The sequence below is a fragment of the Oncorhynchus mykiss genome, chromosome 21 (genome assembly GCF_057628025.1).
Source record: "Oncorhynchus mykiss isolate SJ-2025 chromosome 21, ASM5762802v1, whole genome shotgun sequence".
Taxonomy (NCBI): Eukaryota; Metazoa; Chordata; class Actinopteri; order Salmoniformes; family Salmonidae; genus Oncorhynchus; species Oncorhynchus mykiss.
Window position 1 is genome coordinate 34,929,279 of NC_143042.1, and position 19,816 is coordinate 34,949,094.

Here is a 19,816-nt window from a genome sequence, read left to right on the forward strand (position 1 = left end):
CACTCTGAGTTAGCTGGTTTCTCAGAGAAAACCCTGAGGACAAAGTCTCCCTCCTTCTGGGGTTCGAAGGTGGAAGGGACGATGATGTACTCCCCGGCGGGCAGCTGGAAGCGAGAGCTCACCTCTCTCAGGTTGATGAAGAGCTCAGAGCGGGCGCTGGAACCGTGCGTCAGGAAGAAATCTCTCTTCAGGTGGATGCCTGATCTACCCACGTACTGAGAGGACAGAGAGAGCAGGGGGAAAATTAACTCACTAACCCCTGATCTGCCCACATACTAAGGACAGAGGGCAGGGGAAAGCAGTATGAGTGAGTTAGTTAAACTAGGTGAACCTAACCCATGTACTGATAGGACGGCGAGAAGGGAAACCTCTGTGTGTGAATTTGTTTAATGACCTCTAACCCTTGACCTCTAACCCCTGTCCCGCCCGCATACTGAGGACAGAGAGAAACGGAAAGCACCCCTGACCGCTAATCCCTGAATTTATGTCTATGCTACCATAGAAATTAGGAGAATGCTACCATGCATCTCCACATGATACAATTGGCTGTGAGCCTAAGCACAAGCCACATTGACCTTTGAGACATGCAGGTCAATATAGGCCTTTTGGCCACATTCCACTTCAGCTATGACACACTGTCCAACAGGTTCTTAATGCACTGTCCAACAGGTTTTTAATGCACTGTCCAACAGGTTCTTAATGCACTGTCCAACAGGTTTTTAATGCACTGTCCAACAGGTTTTTAATGCACTGTCCAACAGGTTTTTAATGCACTGTCCAACAGGTTCTTAATGCACTGTCCAACAGGTTTTTAATGCACTGTCCAACAGGTTTTTAATGCACTGTCCAACAGGTTCTTAGTGCACTGTCCAACAGGTTTTTAATGCACTGTCCAACAGGTTTTTAATGCACTGTCCAACAGGTTCTTAGTGCACTGTCCAATAGGTTTTTAATGCACTGTCCAACAGGTTTTTAATGCACTGTCCAACAGGTTCTTAACGCACTGTCCAACAGGTTAATGCACTGTCCAACAGGTTTTTAATGCACTGTCCAACAGGTTCTTAATGCACTGTCCAATAGGTTTTTAATACACTGTCCAACAGGTTATTAATGCACTGTCCAACAGGTTTTTAATGCACTGTCCAACAGGTTCTTAAAACCTCTTTGGGCTAGGGGGCAGTATTTTCACGTCCGGATGAAAAGAGTGCCCAAAGTAAACTTCTTGCTACTCAAGCCCAGAAGCTAGGATATGCATATTATTCGTAGATTTGTATAGAAACACTCTGACGTTTCTAAAACTGTTTGAATAATGTCTGTGAGTATAACAGAACTGATTTGGCAGGCGAAACCCCAAGCATCCACCCAGGTAAAAAATAATTTGAGCTCAATGTGTTTTCCATTAGTTTTCTATGGTAATCCCTTTTTAATAGAAATATGCTTGCAGTACCTATGGCTTCCACTAGATGTCAACAGTCTTTAGAAATTGGTTGATGTTTTTCCTTTGAGAAATGAAGAAGTATTCCTTTCCTTTCCATGTGTCACACAAAGGGACTCAAGTCTTTTGGAGCGCACGACCTGGAACGCGCTTCACATTGTTTTCGTCCGGTATTGAACACAGTTTAGCCCGTCTTAAATGTTATCGATTATTTCCGTTTTAGGGTACATACGTTTAGATTAGGAACGTTGTTTGAAATGTATGGACCAAGTTTACAGGTAACTTATTAGATACTTTGTAGTCATGTTGGGCGTGTTGGAACCGGTGTATTTCTGAATCAAACGCGCCAAATAAATTGACATTTTGGGGATATAAAGAAGGAATTTATCGAACAAAAGGAACATTTGTGATGTTTCTGGGACATTTTGGAGTGCCAACAGACGAAGATCTTCAAAGGTAAGGCGTGAATTATATCGTTATTTCTGAATTTTGTGTCGCACCTGGCTGGTTGCAATATGATTTGTTTGTGTTTGTATGCGGGGTGCTGTCCTCAGCATGGTTTGCTTTCGCCATAAAGCCTTTTGAAATCTGACATGGCAGCTGGATTAACAACAAGTTAAGCTTTATTTTGATGTATGTTTTGTGAATTTTTATTATGAGTATTTCTGTTTTTGAATTTGGCGAGCTGCAATTTCACTGGATGTTGTCAAATCAATCCCGTTACCGGGATTCGAGCGGGAATAGGGGCGAAGGGATCCCTAAGAGGTTTTAATACACTCTCCAACAGATTTTTAATGCACTAAATATCTCTCAAATACAGTTATGCTGTCCATCAAGTGTTTCAATTATTACACAGTTACATCACAACGCAATGTAAAATAATACTGGCCAGCAGAAAATACATACCTCATTAGGAACCTGTAGAAAGACACAGAAAGACAAGAGTTAGATAGAAACATACAGTCAATCCTACTGCTTTGCAAAATATGGAAAAAGAAGAAAACGTCTCTTGCCTCTGTTGGGGTCAAATTGGGGTGAAAGAGATAAGAGACTAGTCAGACATACCACTATAAATCAACTTGGGGAGTGGACATTTACTGCTGAGCCTTTAGATAACACTGAAACTATGTTTGTATAGCCGTGGATGCATGGGCTTGGTCTCATGAGTAGAAGGTAATGACTAAGGCAGTTCCATCACAGGGAGTTGACAGGGAGTTGGGTAGTTGACTACAAGCATCCTATTTTGCACATTTTGAGTGTTCTTTATTTGTTAAGTAAAAAACGGAGCACAGAAAAACGGAGCCAACATTTGGCGAGCTTGCCAGGAGGGAGTGAGTGCAACGCCACTGCACGGAACCTGAACCACCTTCTCTGATCACCAAATTGTAAGGTAAGCAGACACCTGTTATATCGAAGTCCGTAATTTAAAAGAAGTGGATGTTCAGTGTTTCGCTGGAATGTAAAAGCGCCGCCTCCCTCTTGTAATTATAAAAACAAAGGAACCTAAAAATGTGCCTGTGTAAGTCAATGAATGTGTGGTAATTGTTGTATGTCAATGTGTGTTATATGTTATATGTATTAAGAACAGTAGCTCGCCTTCTTGCGTGTTGGGGTAACTTCCGGAAGGGTACTCAAAAGTAGTTAGGGAGCAGAAGCTGTATCTAGCGTCAAAGTTCTGAAACAGGCGATAACCTATGGGGCACCTGGAAGATAGAAATAAACTGTTGTCTGTCCTTATGTGTTTGTTTGGTGTGAGTGAAATGTGCAGTGGGTGGGGAGATAAACGAATCGAGAATTGGTTATTTGGTCTGAGGACTGAGAGCTGTTATAAGTGGATTTTTGATAAAGAGGAGGATGAGGAACATCATGTAGATAAAGGCATGACATTGGAATAGCATAAGAAAGGGATTTTTGGAAGTGAGGACGACAGGAAGGAGTTCTGTCATTGTATAAGAAAAGGAGGGTATGATAAAGATAATACCTATAAGACGTATATTACCCTACACCCTGAGGAACTAGTAATACCCTCAACATATTTTGTATTAGTTGAAATACAACCTATAATTACTTGTAGAAGGATAGTTAAGGAGCCTTTAAAGTGGAATTGGTGGAGGATGTTTTGTTTTATGGGCATATGAGAAGAAAGTGGAGTTCAATCTGATACAACACCCACTGACATTATTGCAAGTTAGATAACAGGTAGGAAAGGCTAACATAGGGCACCTACACCGTTATCATTACACGGCTGACTGTCAAATAAAACCAAGCTGACGCTCACCGTGTCTGCAAAGGCCTGTATAGGGGGTTTTATTATTATTTATTCCCAATGGTGGAATAAAAAGTTAGAAGTAGGACAGAAGTTATTTGAATAAAAGGTTGAACATATTCGTTAGGGACACTTTCCTACCATTGGATAGTTTAGGAAATGCACAACCCTTAGTATACTTGTAAAATTATTACAAGGAAGTTGAGTTCTGTAGAGATTTCCATAGAAAATGACTTTGTGACGCTATCCCCAGGGGACACTGGTGAATAATATATTACTGTTACTCTACACCCTTAAAATATAACATTAGGAATTGAAGTCGAGCATGCAGTTGTCTATGTGAGGCCCGTGTGTGAAATATATTTGAGTTTGGTAGAACCATTTACTATAGCCTGGAGTAAGTGAGAGTAGAATTAGGATTTCAGTATCACCCACTGTTGTTTAACACACACTGAAAGGAGATAGAGAAGAATTGATCTAGGCATATTCATACATGTTACACCTCAACACCTCGTAAATGGCAAATCCGATGGTCTCCATGTCCTTGCCCTCCTTGCGTTTCTTTCTCCGGTCCTTCTGCATCAGCGCCACCAGGAAGCTGCAATCTGATTGGCCGGCTGTGTCGGGGTGCTGCAAGTCGATCTTGAATTGTGGGTTGATCCAGAATGTGGCTAAGTATTGTGGGGGAGGGGGGAAGTTATCAGAAGACATTTTCTAATCAACTGTGTACCACTTCTTTATATCCTCCCTCCCTCCTTACCAGGGAAGTTCCTGCAGCCCCCGGCCGTGCTGCCCCTCCTCCACTCCCCCTGGTAGACGGCTGAGCTCCACTTCTTCTGCTGGTTGGCCTCCAGGGCGTCTGCTGTGAGGTTACAGATCTCCAGACGCGTAAACTCACGCAGGAAGTCGCTGAATGACATCCTGAGAGGAGGGATTTAGAGAGCGAGAGGTGCAAGGCAGGGGAGGGAGAAGGGGAGAGGAAGGGACCGTCTGTCGTGTATATGACGCAATAACTGACACATTCTCTCAAGTATCGTACCCAGAGGCCATCAGACTTGGTGACACAAACACACACTCACCAGAACTCTCCGTCCTCACTGCGGTTCTGGAGTCGCCCTCTGACTGACCGGTCCACGCTCTCCCACTCTCTGGAGCTAAAATATTCGCAAATGAAAATACATTACAGACTGTATTCCATATCAAAAGGGATAGAAAACCATTCTCACTAGTTACACAGTATGATATGTAATATGACACCTGCAGGATAAACCACTCTCACTAGTTACACAGTATGATATGTAATATGACACCTGCAGGATAAACCACTCTCACTAGTTACACAGTAGGATATGTAATATGACACCTGCAGGATAAACCACTCTCACTAGTTACACAGTATGATATGTAATATGACACCTGCAGGATAAACCACTCTCACTAGTTACACAGTATGATATGTAATATGACACCTGCAGGATAAACCACTCTCACTAGTTACACAGTATGATATGTAATATGACACCTGCAGGATAAACCACTCTCACTAGTTACACAGTAGGATATGTAATATGACACCTGCAGTATAAAACCATTCTCACTAGTTACACAGTATGATATGTAATATGACACCTGCAGTATAAAACCACTCTCACTAGTTAAACAGTATGATATGTAATATGACACCTGCAGGATAAACCACTCTCACTAGTTACACAGTAGGATATGTAATATGACACCTGCAGTATAAAACCACTCTCACTAGTTACACAGTATGATACGTAATATGACACCTGCAGTATAAAACCACTCTCACTAGTTACACAGTATGATATGTAATATGACACCTGCAGTATAAAACCACTCTCACTAGTTACACAGTATGATATGTAATATGACACCTGCAGTATAAAACCACTCTCACTAGTTACACAGTATGATATGTAATATGACACCTGCAGTATAAAACCACTCTCACTAGTTACACAGTATGATATGTAATATGACACCTGCAGTATAAAACCACTCTCACTAGTTACACAGTATGATATGTAATATGACACCTGCAGTATAAAACCACTCTCACTAGTTACACAGTATGATATGTAATATGACACCTGCAGTATAAAACCACTCTCACTAGTTACACAGTAGGATATGTAATATGACACCTGCAGTATAAAACCATTCTCACTAGTTACACAGTATGATATGTAATATGACACCTGCAGGATAAACCACTCTCACTAGTTACACAGTAGGATATGTAATATGACACCTGCAGTATAAAACCACTCTCACTAGTTACACAGTAGGATATGTAATATGACACCTGCAGTATAAAACCACTCTCACTAGTTACACAGTATGATATGTAATATGACACCTGCAGTATAAAACCACTCTCACTAGTTACACAGTATGATATGTAATATGACACCTGCAGTATAAAACCACTCTTACTAGTTACACAGTATGATACGTAATATGACACCTGCAGTATAAAACCACTCTCACTAGTTACACAGTATGATATGTAATATGACACCTGCAGTATAAAACCACTCTCACTAGTTACACAGTATGATATGTAATATGACACCTGCAGTATAAAACCACTCTCACTAGTTACACAGTATGATATGTAATATGACACCTGCAGTATAAAACCACTCTCACTAGTTACACAGTAGGATATGTAATATGACACCTGCAGTATAAAACCACTCTCACTAGTTACACAGTAGGATATGTAATATGACACCTGCAGTATAAAACCACTCTCACTAGTTACACAGTAGGATATGTAATATGACACCTGCAGGATAAACCACTCTCACTAGTTACACAGTATGATATGTAATATGACACCTGCAGTATAAAACCACTCTCACTAGTTACACAGTATGATATGTAATATGACACCTGCAGTATAAAACCACTCTCACTAGTTACACAGTAGGATATGTAATATGACACCTGCAGTATAAAACCACTCTCACTAGTTACACAGTATGATATGTAATATGACACCTGCAGTATAAAACCACTCTCACTAGTTACACAGTATGATATGTAATATGACACCTGCAGTATAAAACCACTCTCACTAGTTACACAGTATGATATGTAATATGACACCTGCAGGATAAAACCACTCTCACTAGTTACACAGTATGATATGTAATATGACACCTGCAGGATAAAACCACTCTCACTAGTTACACAGTATGATATGTAATATGACACCTGCAGGATAAAACCACTCTCGTTAGTTACATGATAGGCAACATGAGAGGTGTATAGCAGTGTTTCCTTCTCTTACTTGTCACTCCAGGCACCAGTCCACTCTATCTCTCCCCATGGGTTGCGGATGCGGACCAGTTTGGTCATATTCCCTCTGTACACCACCTGATGGAGAGGGATACTGCATTACACAGATGTATCGTAGCTGGGGAAATGGCCACCCTTCTGTCAATTCAAATGTGGTTGATGTACAGGTAAAGGTAGAGACGTTTTGTATTCGTTTTAAGGCTGTCTTTTGTGTCCGTCTGTTCCCGGAACTCCACTAACACATGATGCAATTGGGGGAATTGACCCCTTAGTGCCACTCGCACCAGAGCAGTCATTGGCTCACCTCGTCGACCCCGGTCACTGAGTAGGCGTGACCTTTCACCAGCTTCTTAAAGGTCACAGCCTCCATGTCCTGACTGCCGGTGATCTGGGGACAGAAGACAGAGTCCGAGTAAGCATTTCACTGTGCTGTTTACACCTGCTGTATCCTGGTGCACGTGACATCCGTTGACTTGATTTGATTTGAGAGGATACACACACAGGGACTCTTGACACACTGTGACATGTTCCAGTCAGGGACATGATATGGCAAAGTCTGTGAAAATGATAACGTCTGTGAAACATCCTGGTTCTTAGAACCGCGTTAAGCTGATTAAAATAGGCAGTAAAATAGGCAGTGCTATGACATAATCGAACAAATGAACGTAACAAATCTGAATACTGACGTCTATGGAGCAGCCCAGCAGCGATCCTCTCTCCACGGCCCGGCTGATGATACTGTAGAGGTCAGAGGGCGCTTTCCTCAGCTCATACATCTCCGTTACCCCTCCTGTGAAGTCCTCAAAACCCTCTGACGTGCTGCCTCCTGACAGGGCCTCGTAACAGCCATGCAGCCTGCAACGAGGATGGACAATTCTGTATCACAAGACTATTTAAAAACAGACATTTCTGTACAATATACACACACAGGACGTATATGCATATAGACATATCATTTTACATCATTTGTATTTACATTTTGGTCATGATATCACAGATATCATAACCCATACCAACATATACAGAGTGAAATAAATGCAAAGCCCATGTATACAGTTGAATCCTTCTAACCACCCTCTTCTCTCCTTTTTCTAAACTCCTCCCATCCCTCATCCCGCCTTACTTGGCGTAGGCTTTCTCCAGCAGGGCGCTCCAGAATTCTCCTCCCTCGGCAGAGTGGACAAAGAGTAGCTTCCCATCCTTCACCGGCAGCCTGTCATCGATCACCACCTCCACCCACTCCCCATACTGCCAGAACTACAAAACACAGACAGTAGGGAGACTATCAGAACTACAAAACACAGACAGTTGAACTACAAAACAGACAGTAGACCTACAACACACAGACAGTAGAAATACAACACACATACATTAGGGAGACTACCAGAACTACAACACACAGACAGTAGAAATACAATACACAGATAGTAGGGAGCTCAATATCACTACCTTTACCCACTCTCCAACCTGCCACTGCAATCTGAATAGGGATAGGATGAAGTGAGATGCAGCTAAGCACTGATTTAAGGTCAGTTTTACACGTAGTGTATTAGTAATGTATTCGTTCTTGGTGCTAACGAATACATTTAACATTGAAGACAAGCTCTGATTTCCCCTCTAGTGGTGAGGGTGAGCTGATCGCAGAACTGTGCCCAGGGGAGGGGGTAACTTCTAACCAGAGCGGAGCTTTTAGTCACTTACACCCAATGACCACCAGGTGGCAGAAGTGGCATTAGAACAATATCATCATCGGGCTCAAAAGGGAAGAGGGAGGAACTAAGACCGAGGAAACAACCACAGGAATTTATGGCAAGATCTTGAGCAATCACGCTATCTTCCTTCCAATACACATGGGTTCCATGTAGCCTGCCTACACCACTGTGATGTTAGTATGCTTTTAGAGGGAGAAATACAGGCTGTCCAATAATGTATGTCCTATCTCCTCAGCTGCACGTAGCTAACTGATGCAGACCTACGGCAAGGCAATATAGCTCCACCACCACAAAATCACATCAGGGACACCAGAACATTGTATAGAGTTTGAGGTATGTGGCTCTGGGATACATGAATGTAACAATACTGATGGTGTCAAAACCAGCAGTGACAATGACACCTAATTAGATTCAAACTGTTTTGACTCGTGACTTCCAAACAGTGGCAGGGGGAGGGGATGTAGAGCATAGAGCCACAGCTGAGCTGTTATTGTGTGTGTGTGAGAGAGACAGGGAGAGATAAATGGTTAATTTTGCATGCTCTGCAGGGCTAAAGTGACTGCTGTGACTGTACGGTCGACTGCAGAACAGGATCACATGATCGGCTGGGTTGACACAGAAGTATCACAACACCCCCTACACACACAGAGGGGGAACCAAACCATGAGCCACTGTCTACCCTGTTAGCCTTTATGGGGCAAATCCTAACTTCCACGTTAAGTAGAATTTTCCCCTAGACATGCATTGATGTGAAATGGGAGAAAAAGTGAACATTTGATGTAGGTAGAAGTTAGTATTCAACCCTATCATAACTATCTCTTACAGTATCTATTTAGCAGAGTAGAGGTCTGTTCCATATAAATACCAATCCATTTGGGAACTGAATTTCATACTAGTTCAACTGACGGTGAGAATTGAACTAAAATTGACCCCAACGCTATCACAACACTATCTGATGTAAACACACCAGTGCTGGCTACAAGGAAAGTAAACCAAATATCCACATCTGCGTAGCAAGCTTGAGGGAGTGTGGTTTGTCCTAGAGCAGCAGCACTTCAGCTGTGCAGTTCCTTTCACCTTCTGATAATAATATCCTATCAGCAACCTAGAGATTTTCAAACTGAAAATGACAGGCGTACTGTAGTCTGTTTTTGCAATACAGGATTTGTTGTGTCTCACAGTTCATCTCTGCGCCTAGCTAAGCACATACCGCATTCCCAGAATCTGCAGCACAGCTCCCCCTTTGTCTCCCCCTTTGTCTGGCTAAACCAATTAGAACATCCAATTACATTTGGGAGGATGAGTCACCCAGGCGTACGAGATCTGGCACAGGATCAGGAGATCGCAACAAAACACTATTATTGGGTTTAGACAGTGTGTGTGTGTTTCTTAGTATCTTTGTGGGGACCAGAAGTCCTCACAAGGATAGTGGAACCGGGTAAAATCAGAAAAATCTGGACAGACAATGGAGGAAGGGATATATGGTGAATTAGATCACATGCACATAGAGTTGAAGTCGGAAGTTTACATACACCTTAGCCAAATACATTTAAACTCAGTTTTTCACAATTCCTGACATTTAATCCTAATAAAAATTCCCTGTCTTAGGTCAGTTAGGATCACCACTTTATTTTAAGAATGTGAAATGTCAGAAAAATACTAGAGAGAATTAGTTATTTCAGCTTTTATTTCTTTCATCCCATTCCCAGTGGGTCAGAAGTTTACATGCACTCAATTAGTATTTGGTAGCATTGCCTTTAAATTGTTTAACTTGGGTCAAACATTTCCGGTAGCCTTCCACAAGCTTCCCACAATAAGTTGGGTGAATTTTAGCCCATTCCTCCTGACAGAGCTGGTGTAACTGAGTCAGGTGCCGTCCCTAGGAGGGGTGCTTCACTTGAGTGGGTTGAGTCACTGATGTGATCTTCCTGTCTGGGTTGGCACCCCCCATTGGGTTGTGCCGTGGCGGAGATCTTTGTGGGCTATACTCGGCATTCCTGTTTGGCCCTGTCCGGGGGTATCATCGAATGGGGCCACAGGGTCTCCTGACCCCTCCTGTCTCAGCCTCCAGTATTTATGCTGCAGTAGATTATGTGTCGGGGGGCTAGGGTCCGTTTGTTATATATGGAGTACTTCTCCTGTCTTATCCTGTGTCCTGTGTGAATTTAAGTATGCTCTCTCTAATTCTCTCTTTCTTTCTCTCTCTCAGAGGACCTGAGCCCTAGGACCATGCCTCAGGACTACCTGGCATGATGAATCCTTGCTGTCCCCAGTCCACCTGGCCGTGCTGCTGCTCCAGTTTCAACTGTTCTGCCTGCGGCTATGGAATCCTGACCTGTTCACCTGACGTGCTACCTGTCCCAGACCTATTATTTGACCATGCTAGTCATTTATGAACATTTGAACATCTTGGCCATGTTCTGTTATAATCTCCACCCGGCACAGCCAGAAGAGGACTGGCCACCCCTCATAGCCTGGTTCCTCTATAGGTTTCTTCCTAGGTTTTGGCCTTTCTAGGGAGTTTTTCCTAGCCAACGTGCTTCAACACCTGCATTGCTTGCTGTTTGGGGTTTTAGGCTGGGTTTCTGTACAGCACTCTGAGATATCAGCTGATGTACGAAGGGCTATATAAATACATTTGATTTGATTTGAGGTTTGTAGGCCTCCTTGCGCACACACGCTTTTTCAGTTCTGCAATTTTCTATAGGATTGAAGTCAAGGCTGTGGCCACTCCAACACCTTGACTTTGTTGTCCTTAAGCCTTTTTGCCACAACTTTGGAAGTATGCTTGGGGTCATTGTCCATTTGGAAGACCCATTTGCAACCAAGCTTTAACTTCCTGACTGATGTCTTGAGATGTTGCTTCAATATATCCACATAATTTTCCATCTTCATGATGCCAACATAATGTTGCCACCCCCGTGCTTCACGGTTGGGATGGTGTTCTTCAGCTTGCAAGCCTCCCCCTTTCTCCTCCAAACATAACGATGGTCATTATGGCCAAACAGTTCTATTTTTGTTTCATCAGACGAGAGGACATTTCTCCAAAAAAGTAAGATATTTGTCCCCATGTGCAGTTGCAAACCGTAGTCTGGCTTTTTTTATGGCGGTTTTGGAGCAGTGGCTTCTTCCTTGCTGAGCGGCCTTTCAGGTACTTTTTACTGTGGATATCGATACTTTCGTACCCGTTTCCTCCAGCATTTTCACAAGGTCCTTTGCTGTTGTTCTGGGATTGATTTGCACTTTCCGCACCAAAGTATGTTCATCTCTAGGAGACAGAATGCGTTTCCTTCCCTTGCGGTATGATGGCTGCGTGGTTACATGGTGTTTATACTTGCATACAATTGTTTGTACAGATGAACGTGGTAACTTCAGGCGTTTGGAAATTTCTCCCAAAGATGAACCAAACTTGTGGAGGTCGACAATTTTTTTTCTGAGGTCTTGGCTGATTTTTCCATGATGTCAAGCAAAGAAGCACTGAGTTTGAAGGTAGGCCTTGAAATACATTCTCCAATTGACTCAAATTATGTCAATTAGCCTATCAGAAGCTTCTAAAGCCACAACATAATTCTCTGGAATTTTCCAAGCTGTTTAACCAGTTAGAGCTCTAGGGGCGCTATTTCATTTTTGGATAAAAAACGTTCCCGTTTTAAGCGCGATATTTTGTCACGAAAAGATGCTCGACTATGCATATTCTTGACAGTTTTGGAAAGAAAACACTCTGAAGTTTCAGAATCTGCAAAGATTTTGTCTGTAAGTGCCCCAGAACTCATTCTACAGGCGAAACCAAGATGATGCATCACCCAGGAATTAGCAGAATTTCTGAAGCTCTGTTTTCCATTCTCTCCTTATATGGCTGTGATTGCGCAACGAATGAGCCTACACTTTCTGTCGTTCGCCCAAGGTCTTAGCAGCATTGTGACGTATTTGTAGGCATATCATTGGAAGATTGACCATAAGAGACTACATTTTCCAAGTGTCCGCCTGGTGTCCTGCGTCGAATTCGGTGCGCAATTGCCAGCTGCTTCAACTTTACCATTTGATTCAGGGGAGAAAGCATGTGTCCAAGAACGATGTATCAATGAAGAGATATGTGAAAAACACCTTGATGATTGATTCTAAACAACGTTTGCCATGTTTTCAGTCGATATTATGGAGTTAATTTGGAAAAAAGTTTGCGTTTTGAGGACTGAATTGATGGATTTTTTTTGGTAGCCAAATGTGATGTATAAAACGGAGCTATTTCTAATACACAAGGAATCTTTTTGGAAAAACTGAGCATCTGCTATCTAACTGAGAGTATCCTCATTGAAAACATCAGAAGTTCTTCAAAGGTAAATGATTTTATTTGAAGGCTTTTATGTTTTTGTTAATGTTGCGTGCTGGATGCTAACGCTAATGCTAACGCTAAATGCTAACGCGAAATGCTAACTCTAGCTAGCTACTTTTACACAAATTATTGTTTTCCTATGGTTGAGAAGCATATTTTGAAAATCTGAGATGACAGTGTTGTTTACAAAAGGCTAAGCTTGAGAGATGGCATATTTATTTCATTTCATTTGCGATTTTCATAAATAGTTAACGTTGTGTTATGCTAATGAGCTTGCTGATAGATTTACACAATCCTGGATACAGGGGTTTTTTCATAGCTAAACGTGACGCAGAAAACGGAGCGATTTGTCCTAAACAAATAATCTTTCAGGAAAAACTGAACATTTGCTATCTGAGAGTCTCCTCATTGAAAACATCTGAAGTTCTTCAAAGGTAAATGATTTTTTTGAATGCTTTTCTGTTTTTTTGTGTAAATGTTGCCAGCTGAATGCTAATGCTAAATGCTACGTTAGCCATCAATACTGTTACACAAATGCTTGTTTTGCAATGGTTGAGAAGCATATTTTGAAAATCTGAGATGACAGTGTTGTTAACAAAAGGCTAAGCTTGAGAGCTAGCATATTTATTTCATTTCATTTGCGATTTTCATGAATAGTTAACGTTGCGTTATGGTAATGAGCTTGAGTCTGTATTCACGAACCCGGATCCGGGATGGGGAGATCAGAAAGGTTAAAGGCACAGTCAACTTAGTGTATGTACACTTCTGACCCACTGGAATTGTGATACAGTGAATTATAAGTGAAATAATCTGTCTGTACACAATTGTTGGAAAAATGACTTGTGTCATGCACAAAGTAGATGTCCTAACCGACTTGCCAAAACTGTAGTTTGTTAACAAGAAAACTTCCAACTTCAACTGTATTTAAGTCATGAATGAGTTTATATGCCAGTAGGTTCATACACACATAGCTATGTTATTTCCTCTCATGCCAGCAAGGAAATAAATAAGTAGGCTATGACTGTGTAAATAAATGTGACAATGAAAACATGTTGCAATATTTCTGCAATCAGTCAATCATCTTTTTAAATAGGGGTTTCTTATTGTCACTTCCTTTTGGCAGAGGACTGGGGGTGTAAATTCCAGTTAATGTGTTAGTAGTGTTACTTCTGTGTGGTATGCAAATGTATGTCACGACTTCCGCTGAAGTCGGTCCCTCTCCTTGTTCGGGAGGCGGTGTTCGGAGGTCGACGTCACCGGCCTTCTAGCCACCGCCGATGCACTTTTCATTTTCCATTTGTTTTGTCTTAGTCTTACACACCTGGTTTCACTCACACCTGTTTATTATTTAACCTCCTGTTCCCCATGTTTGTTTGTGAGTGATTGTTCTTTGTAAATCGGTCCGTTATTGTGGGCTTGTAATATTTGCCTTGTATTTTTGTATTTTGAGTAAAGTACGTGAACGACTGTTCCATCTAAGGTAGGGGACGAGGAGCGCGCAGGATTTTGCATTGGACTTCCGGACCCTGGCCGCCAGTGCGGGATGGAACGGCAGGGCCCTGATCAATCACTACCGGTGCAGTCTGCGCGAGGACATCCGTCGGGTGTTGGCCTGCCGAGACACCACCCTCATATTGGACCAGCTGGTGTACCTTATTGATTCTCCTGCGTTTCCCCTGGTGCTGGGCCTACCCTGGTTGACCTGTCATAAACCCACTATTTCATGGCAACAAAGGGCTCTCAAGGGGTGGTCACAAGAGTGGTCAGGGAGGTGTGTGGGGGTTTCCATCGGTGCGACTACGGTGGAAAGTCCAGACCAGGTCTCCACCGTGCGCGTCCCCTCAGAATATACCGATTTGGCTCTTGCCTTCTGTAAGAAGAAGGCGACAAAATAACCACCCCATCGACGCAGCACTTCCCAGGAGTCACGTGTATCCTCTGTCACAGGAGGAAACGGCGGCTATGGAAACATATGTCTCCGAAACCCTGGGACAGGGATACATTCGGCCCTCCACTTCACCTGCCTCCTCTAGTTTATTTTTTGTGAAGAAGAAGGATGGGGGTCTGCGCCCGTGTATTGACTATCGAGGGATCAATCAGATCACAGTGAGGTACAGCTACCCACTGCCTCTCATAGCCAGTGCGATTGAGTCAATGCATGGGGTGCGCTTTTTCACAAAATTGGATCTCAGGAACGCTTACAACCTGGTGCGTATCCGGGAGGGGGACGAGTGGAAGACGGCATTTAGTACCATCTCAGGGCACCATGAGTACCTCGTCATGCCGTACGGGTTGATGAATGCTCCATCAGTCTTCCAGGCCTTTGTTGACAAGATTTTCCAGGACCTGCACGGGCAAGGTGTAGTGGTGTATATCGACGACATTCTGATATACTCCGCTACACGGGGAGTATATCGGGGTCCCCAGTTCATGTCCAGGGTCTGGAGAGCGTTCATGGAATGTCTGGGGGTCTCGGTCAGCCTCACCTCAGGTTTTCACCCCGAAAGTAACGGGCAAGTGGAGAGTAAACCAGGATGTGGGTAGGTTTCTGCGGTCATATTGCCAGGACTGGCCGGGGGAGTGGGCGGCGTTCATCCCCTGGGCAGAGATGGCCCAAAACTCACTCCGCCATTCCTACACTACCCTCTCTCCTTTCCAGTGCTTACTGGGTTATCAGCCGGTTCTGGCACCGTGGCATCAGAGCCAGATCGAAGCTCCTGCGGTGGACGAATGGTTTAAGCGCTCGGAGGAGATGTGCATCTACAACGGGCCGTGAGGCGGCAAAAGGCGAGCGCCGACCGCAGCGAGGCCCCGGTGGCTCTCGACCCAAAACCTGCCCCTCCGCCTGCCCTGCCGGAAGCTGGGCCCGCGGTTTGTGGGGCCATTCAAAGTCCTGAGGAGACTGAACGAGGTATGCTTCAGGTTGCAGCTTCCCCCAGATTACCGTATTAATCCCTCGATCCATGTGTCTCTCCTCAGGCCAGTGGTGGCTGGCCCGCTCCAGGAGTCTGAGGTGTGGGACATTCCTCCACCCCCTCTGGGGCCCCGGCGTAAGCTGTTCGAGCCATCCTGGACTCGAGGCGTAGGGCGAGGGGCCTTCAGTATCTCGTGGAGTGGGAGGGGTACGGTCCGGAGGAGAGGTGTTAGGTGCCGGACGTCGTGGACCCTTCGTTGCTGCGGGAGTTCCACCGTCTCCATCCAGATTGCCCTGCGCCTCGTCCTCCGGGTCGTCCCCGAGGTCGGTGTCGGCGTGCTGCTCCGGCGTGCTGTTACAAGGTCCCTCTCCTTGTTCAGGCAGCGTTCGGTGGTTGATGTCACCGGCCTCCTAGCCACCGCCGTTCCCCTTTTCATTTTCCATTTGTTTTGTCTTAGTCTTACAGACCTGGTTTCACTCACCCAATTACCTGTTTATTATTTAACCTCCTGTTCCCCATGTTTGTTTGTGAGTGATTGTTCTTCGTAAATCGGTCCGTTATTGTGGGCTTGTAATATTTGCCTTGTATTTTTGTATTTTGAGTAATGTACGTTGATTACTCATCTCTGCTGTCCTGCGCCTGACTCTCTACACCAGCTACACACAGGACGCTATTACAATGTAATAGTACTGTGTTTGCATTAATGAATGTGTTCATGATGGATGTGCTGTGTTTAGCTTGGCTGCCTGCTGCTCAGTCTAGCAGCAGTAATGGTTACTCTGAATGACTGGGCAGTGGTCAGCACTAGGCTAGCAGGCTCCGTATTGGCTCCTGTCTCTGTGTGTGTCTCTCCGTCTCTGTCCTGGCACCCTGGCCCCCAGCTGAGTCGGACTCTATTAATGTGGGCAGCTGGCTGCCATCAAAGGGTTCGGTGAGAGGAAAGCTGAGTGAAAGTGAGGGCCGCTACAGTGGGCACTGGACACGGACACGCAAGCACCACCTGGTCGCCCATGCATGGAGACGTCCATTTAGAGGGCAACTGTGGTGTCGCTTTAAGGTCCTATACAGAGAATGATAGGTGTGTCTGTGTGTCAGAGGACTGGTTTTGTGTACAAAGCAAAGGTCATCGTGATAAGGCCTGTCAAGAAGCAGGAAGCGTGCCTTGGAGTGAATTAAGGTACATTTCTTGTTTTTATTAGCCCACATGAGATGGACATTTGTCTTCTGCTTTTATCCACCCCCCCATCCATCCACCCACCCACCCCTCCCTCCCGATATACATACAAACACATATTAGGTTGAAAATGCTGGAGCAGAGGGCAGCCGCATGTGCTGCATCCAATGAGAAGTTTAGGGGGTGAAGTTCCTTGCTCGAGGGAACATAGGCAGTAGCTGGCACCTGAGATTGCCTCCGGTTGCCAGCTCACTCCTTGCCACAACTTCGAGTTCACTTCAAGAGTAGCTGGAGATCTGTATTACTGTATATTAGTATATATTATCGTATAGATGGATATACAGTCAAATCAGAAACAGGAAGTGAGTGTGTGGTGACCTGGAAGTGGAAGATGCCAGCGTACTGGCCTCCGAAGTCCTGTCCATGAGGCACCACTCTGTGGAGGAGGTTGTCGTTCAGAGTCAACGAGGCTATGGCTGCCAGCAACCAGCAGTCACCTGAAACACACACACACACGTACACACACGTACACACACGTACACACACGTACACACACACACACACACACACACACACACAACATAATACATCAGTCATAGGTAGACTATGTTAATGACAGCAATGCTTTGTATCAGTCCCTTAAAAAAAAGTCACCAAACATTCATCAGTCGGTAGTGTTTGTTTTGACCCCCTGGAAATACTCTGGCCGTTAGTCATAGCATACAAGTAACGCCCAGAGTTTTTTCTGATCTCGTAGCACGGTAAGACAAAACTCCTGGCCCTGTTCATCATTCACCTCTTTAAAAGTTCCCAACTGTTCTTCCTTTGAATCATTTCGAACCTCAAGGCTAGGTGAAGCTAACTGACTAAACTCTCCGCTCTGGTTAGACTTATTAATTACAGACAGATACTGCTGTCTGTTTCTCACTGCTGTGGGAACGGAGCACTTCAGGCTTAAGTGGTGAAAACATTGTAATACTGGAATGCACCTTATAAGGAAAGCGTAACGAGAGAGAGGTCCGAGAATCTGTTCACACACACTTCATCCTGACCCTATGTAACCTCCAAGGAGTGTGTTCGAATTTGAACTGTCTGGACCGACAGTATGCTGATTAAATAGCTCGATCTACTGTAACTCTAACAGAAGAGGTCATACAATACAATGCCCATGCAGGGTAGAGGCATAGGCTGAAAAGCCCACAGAAGACGCCACGGTTGGGTTCGGCGTGCTGAAAAAAAAGATAGTAGTACTGCGTCCTTCTAATGTGACATGATCTGTAAATAGGGGTGAACGCCTATTGTTATCCAAAAGAAGACGAAGGCTGTATGCTACTGCTAAAAATACATTCAAACTTAAAGACTACTCCAGCGAGGGCAGGTTTTATGTATGCCTTTTAAACCCCGGCACCCAAACACTCTTTGCTACTACACACTTTAGAGTTGAGCACGCCACTTCCTCTTTCTGGGCTCGGCATGCCGCATATTTAAGAGAGGGGTAGGCAGCTCTCTCCCGGCATTTGATTCAGTACCAAGAGATGAGAAGACTTTCAAATCAACCATTCGGCTCAGAGTTAGTATGCGATACAGTACCAGGCAACGTGTATACCTGCCCTATGTTTACTGTAGTGGTGGTATAGTACCAGTGCATCTCAGCCAGAGGGAGGTTGTTACTTTGTTTATAGATGTGAGATAGCAGAGCAGAGTGTAAATTATGCATCGCACACAGTGTTTGTAGAGGAAAACACAAGAGTACCAAGATTGCAATCAAATCAAATCTCTGCGTGCGCTCTCTCTCTCTCTCTCTCTCTCTCTCTCTCTCTCTCTCTCTCCTGACTAAGTGGTTGTTCCATCGGGCTCTCAGGCTCTCCACCAACCCTCCTTCTGAGACCTGGACTCACCTAAAGCTCCCTGGCAGATATCAGTGCGAGTGGCTCCATCCACTATGAACTGGGGGCGGGTACAGATCTCCTGTAGACAGAAAGAGAGAGGGGGAGAAAGAAAGAAAAAGAGAGATAGCGAGAGAAAGGGGGAGAGAGGAAGAAAGAGAGAGGTAAGATATGCCAGATTGGTGTTGTTGTTGCTCACAAACATGCACACACACACGCACACGCACACGCACACGCACACACACACACACAGCAGTGACAGGTAGGCTGACATTTCTCTTTTCCTTTCACCACAGTGTTGACACTGCACTGCAGCACTGGTAACGCCTGTCGTCCTTGTTGTCATGGCGAACGGCGTCCCCGTCAGTCACACAAGTGCCTCATAGAATACATAAAAAAATGGCTGAGACATTCCTGCTAAACTACCGAGTACTGCATCTCCTCTCTCTGCCTACCAACCACCCCTCATCCACAGATAACTCAAGACACGAGCAGCGTGAGAGCTAGTTAGCTAAGCTATAAAAAGCTCTTCCCGCATTTTGAGCTGAGGAGCGGAGCAGCATGGTGTGTGTTCTCTCCAGGGATGTCGATATTGCAGTTCTGAGGGGCGAGGTGCTGGAGGAGATGCATTATGAAAGGGAATGAGGAGAGACAGAGTGTGAAGAGCATTAGGATAGACAGGCACGCCAGCTAGGACACACACACACACACGGGATAAGACACACACACACACAAACTATTGCCAAAGACAAATAATTATGTCAGAGT

General features: G+C 44.3%; 1 protein-coding gene across 7 annotated transcripts in view; it reads right to left on the reverse strand.

The window, feature by feature from the left end:
* The window catches only part of capn1 (calpain 1, (mu/I) large subunit), a 38,320-nt gene that overhangs the window by 6,706 nt on the left and 11,798 nt on the right, over positions 1–19,816 (reverse strand). For 3 of the 7 annotated variants that reach the window (XM_090213265.1, XM_090213266.1, XM_090213267.1), the window contains exons 3-11: positions 19,061–19,663; positions 17,541–17,659; positions 8,155–8,288; positions 7,718–7,886; positions 7,336–7,419; positions 7,024–7,109; positions 4,781–4,855; positions 4,462–4,622; positions 3,344–4,372 (exon numbers count right to left, since the gene is read on the reverse strand). In XM_090213265.1, coding sequence (XP_090069391.1) covers positions 4,179–4,372; positions 4,462–4,622; positions 4,781–4,855; positions 7,024–7,109; positions 7,336–7,419; positions 7,718–7,886; positions 8,155–8,288; positions 17,541–17,659; positions 19,061–19,394 — 1,356 coding nt within the window. In that variant the 5' untranslated portion in view covers positions 19,395–19,663 and the 3' untranslated portion in view covers positions 3,344–4,178. 7 annotated transcript variants of the gene reach the window in all.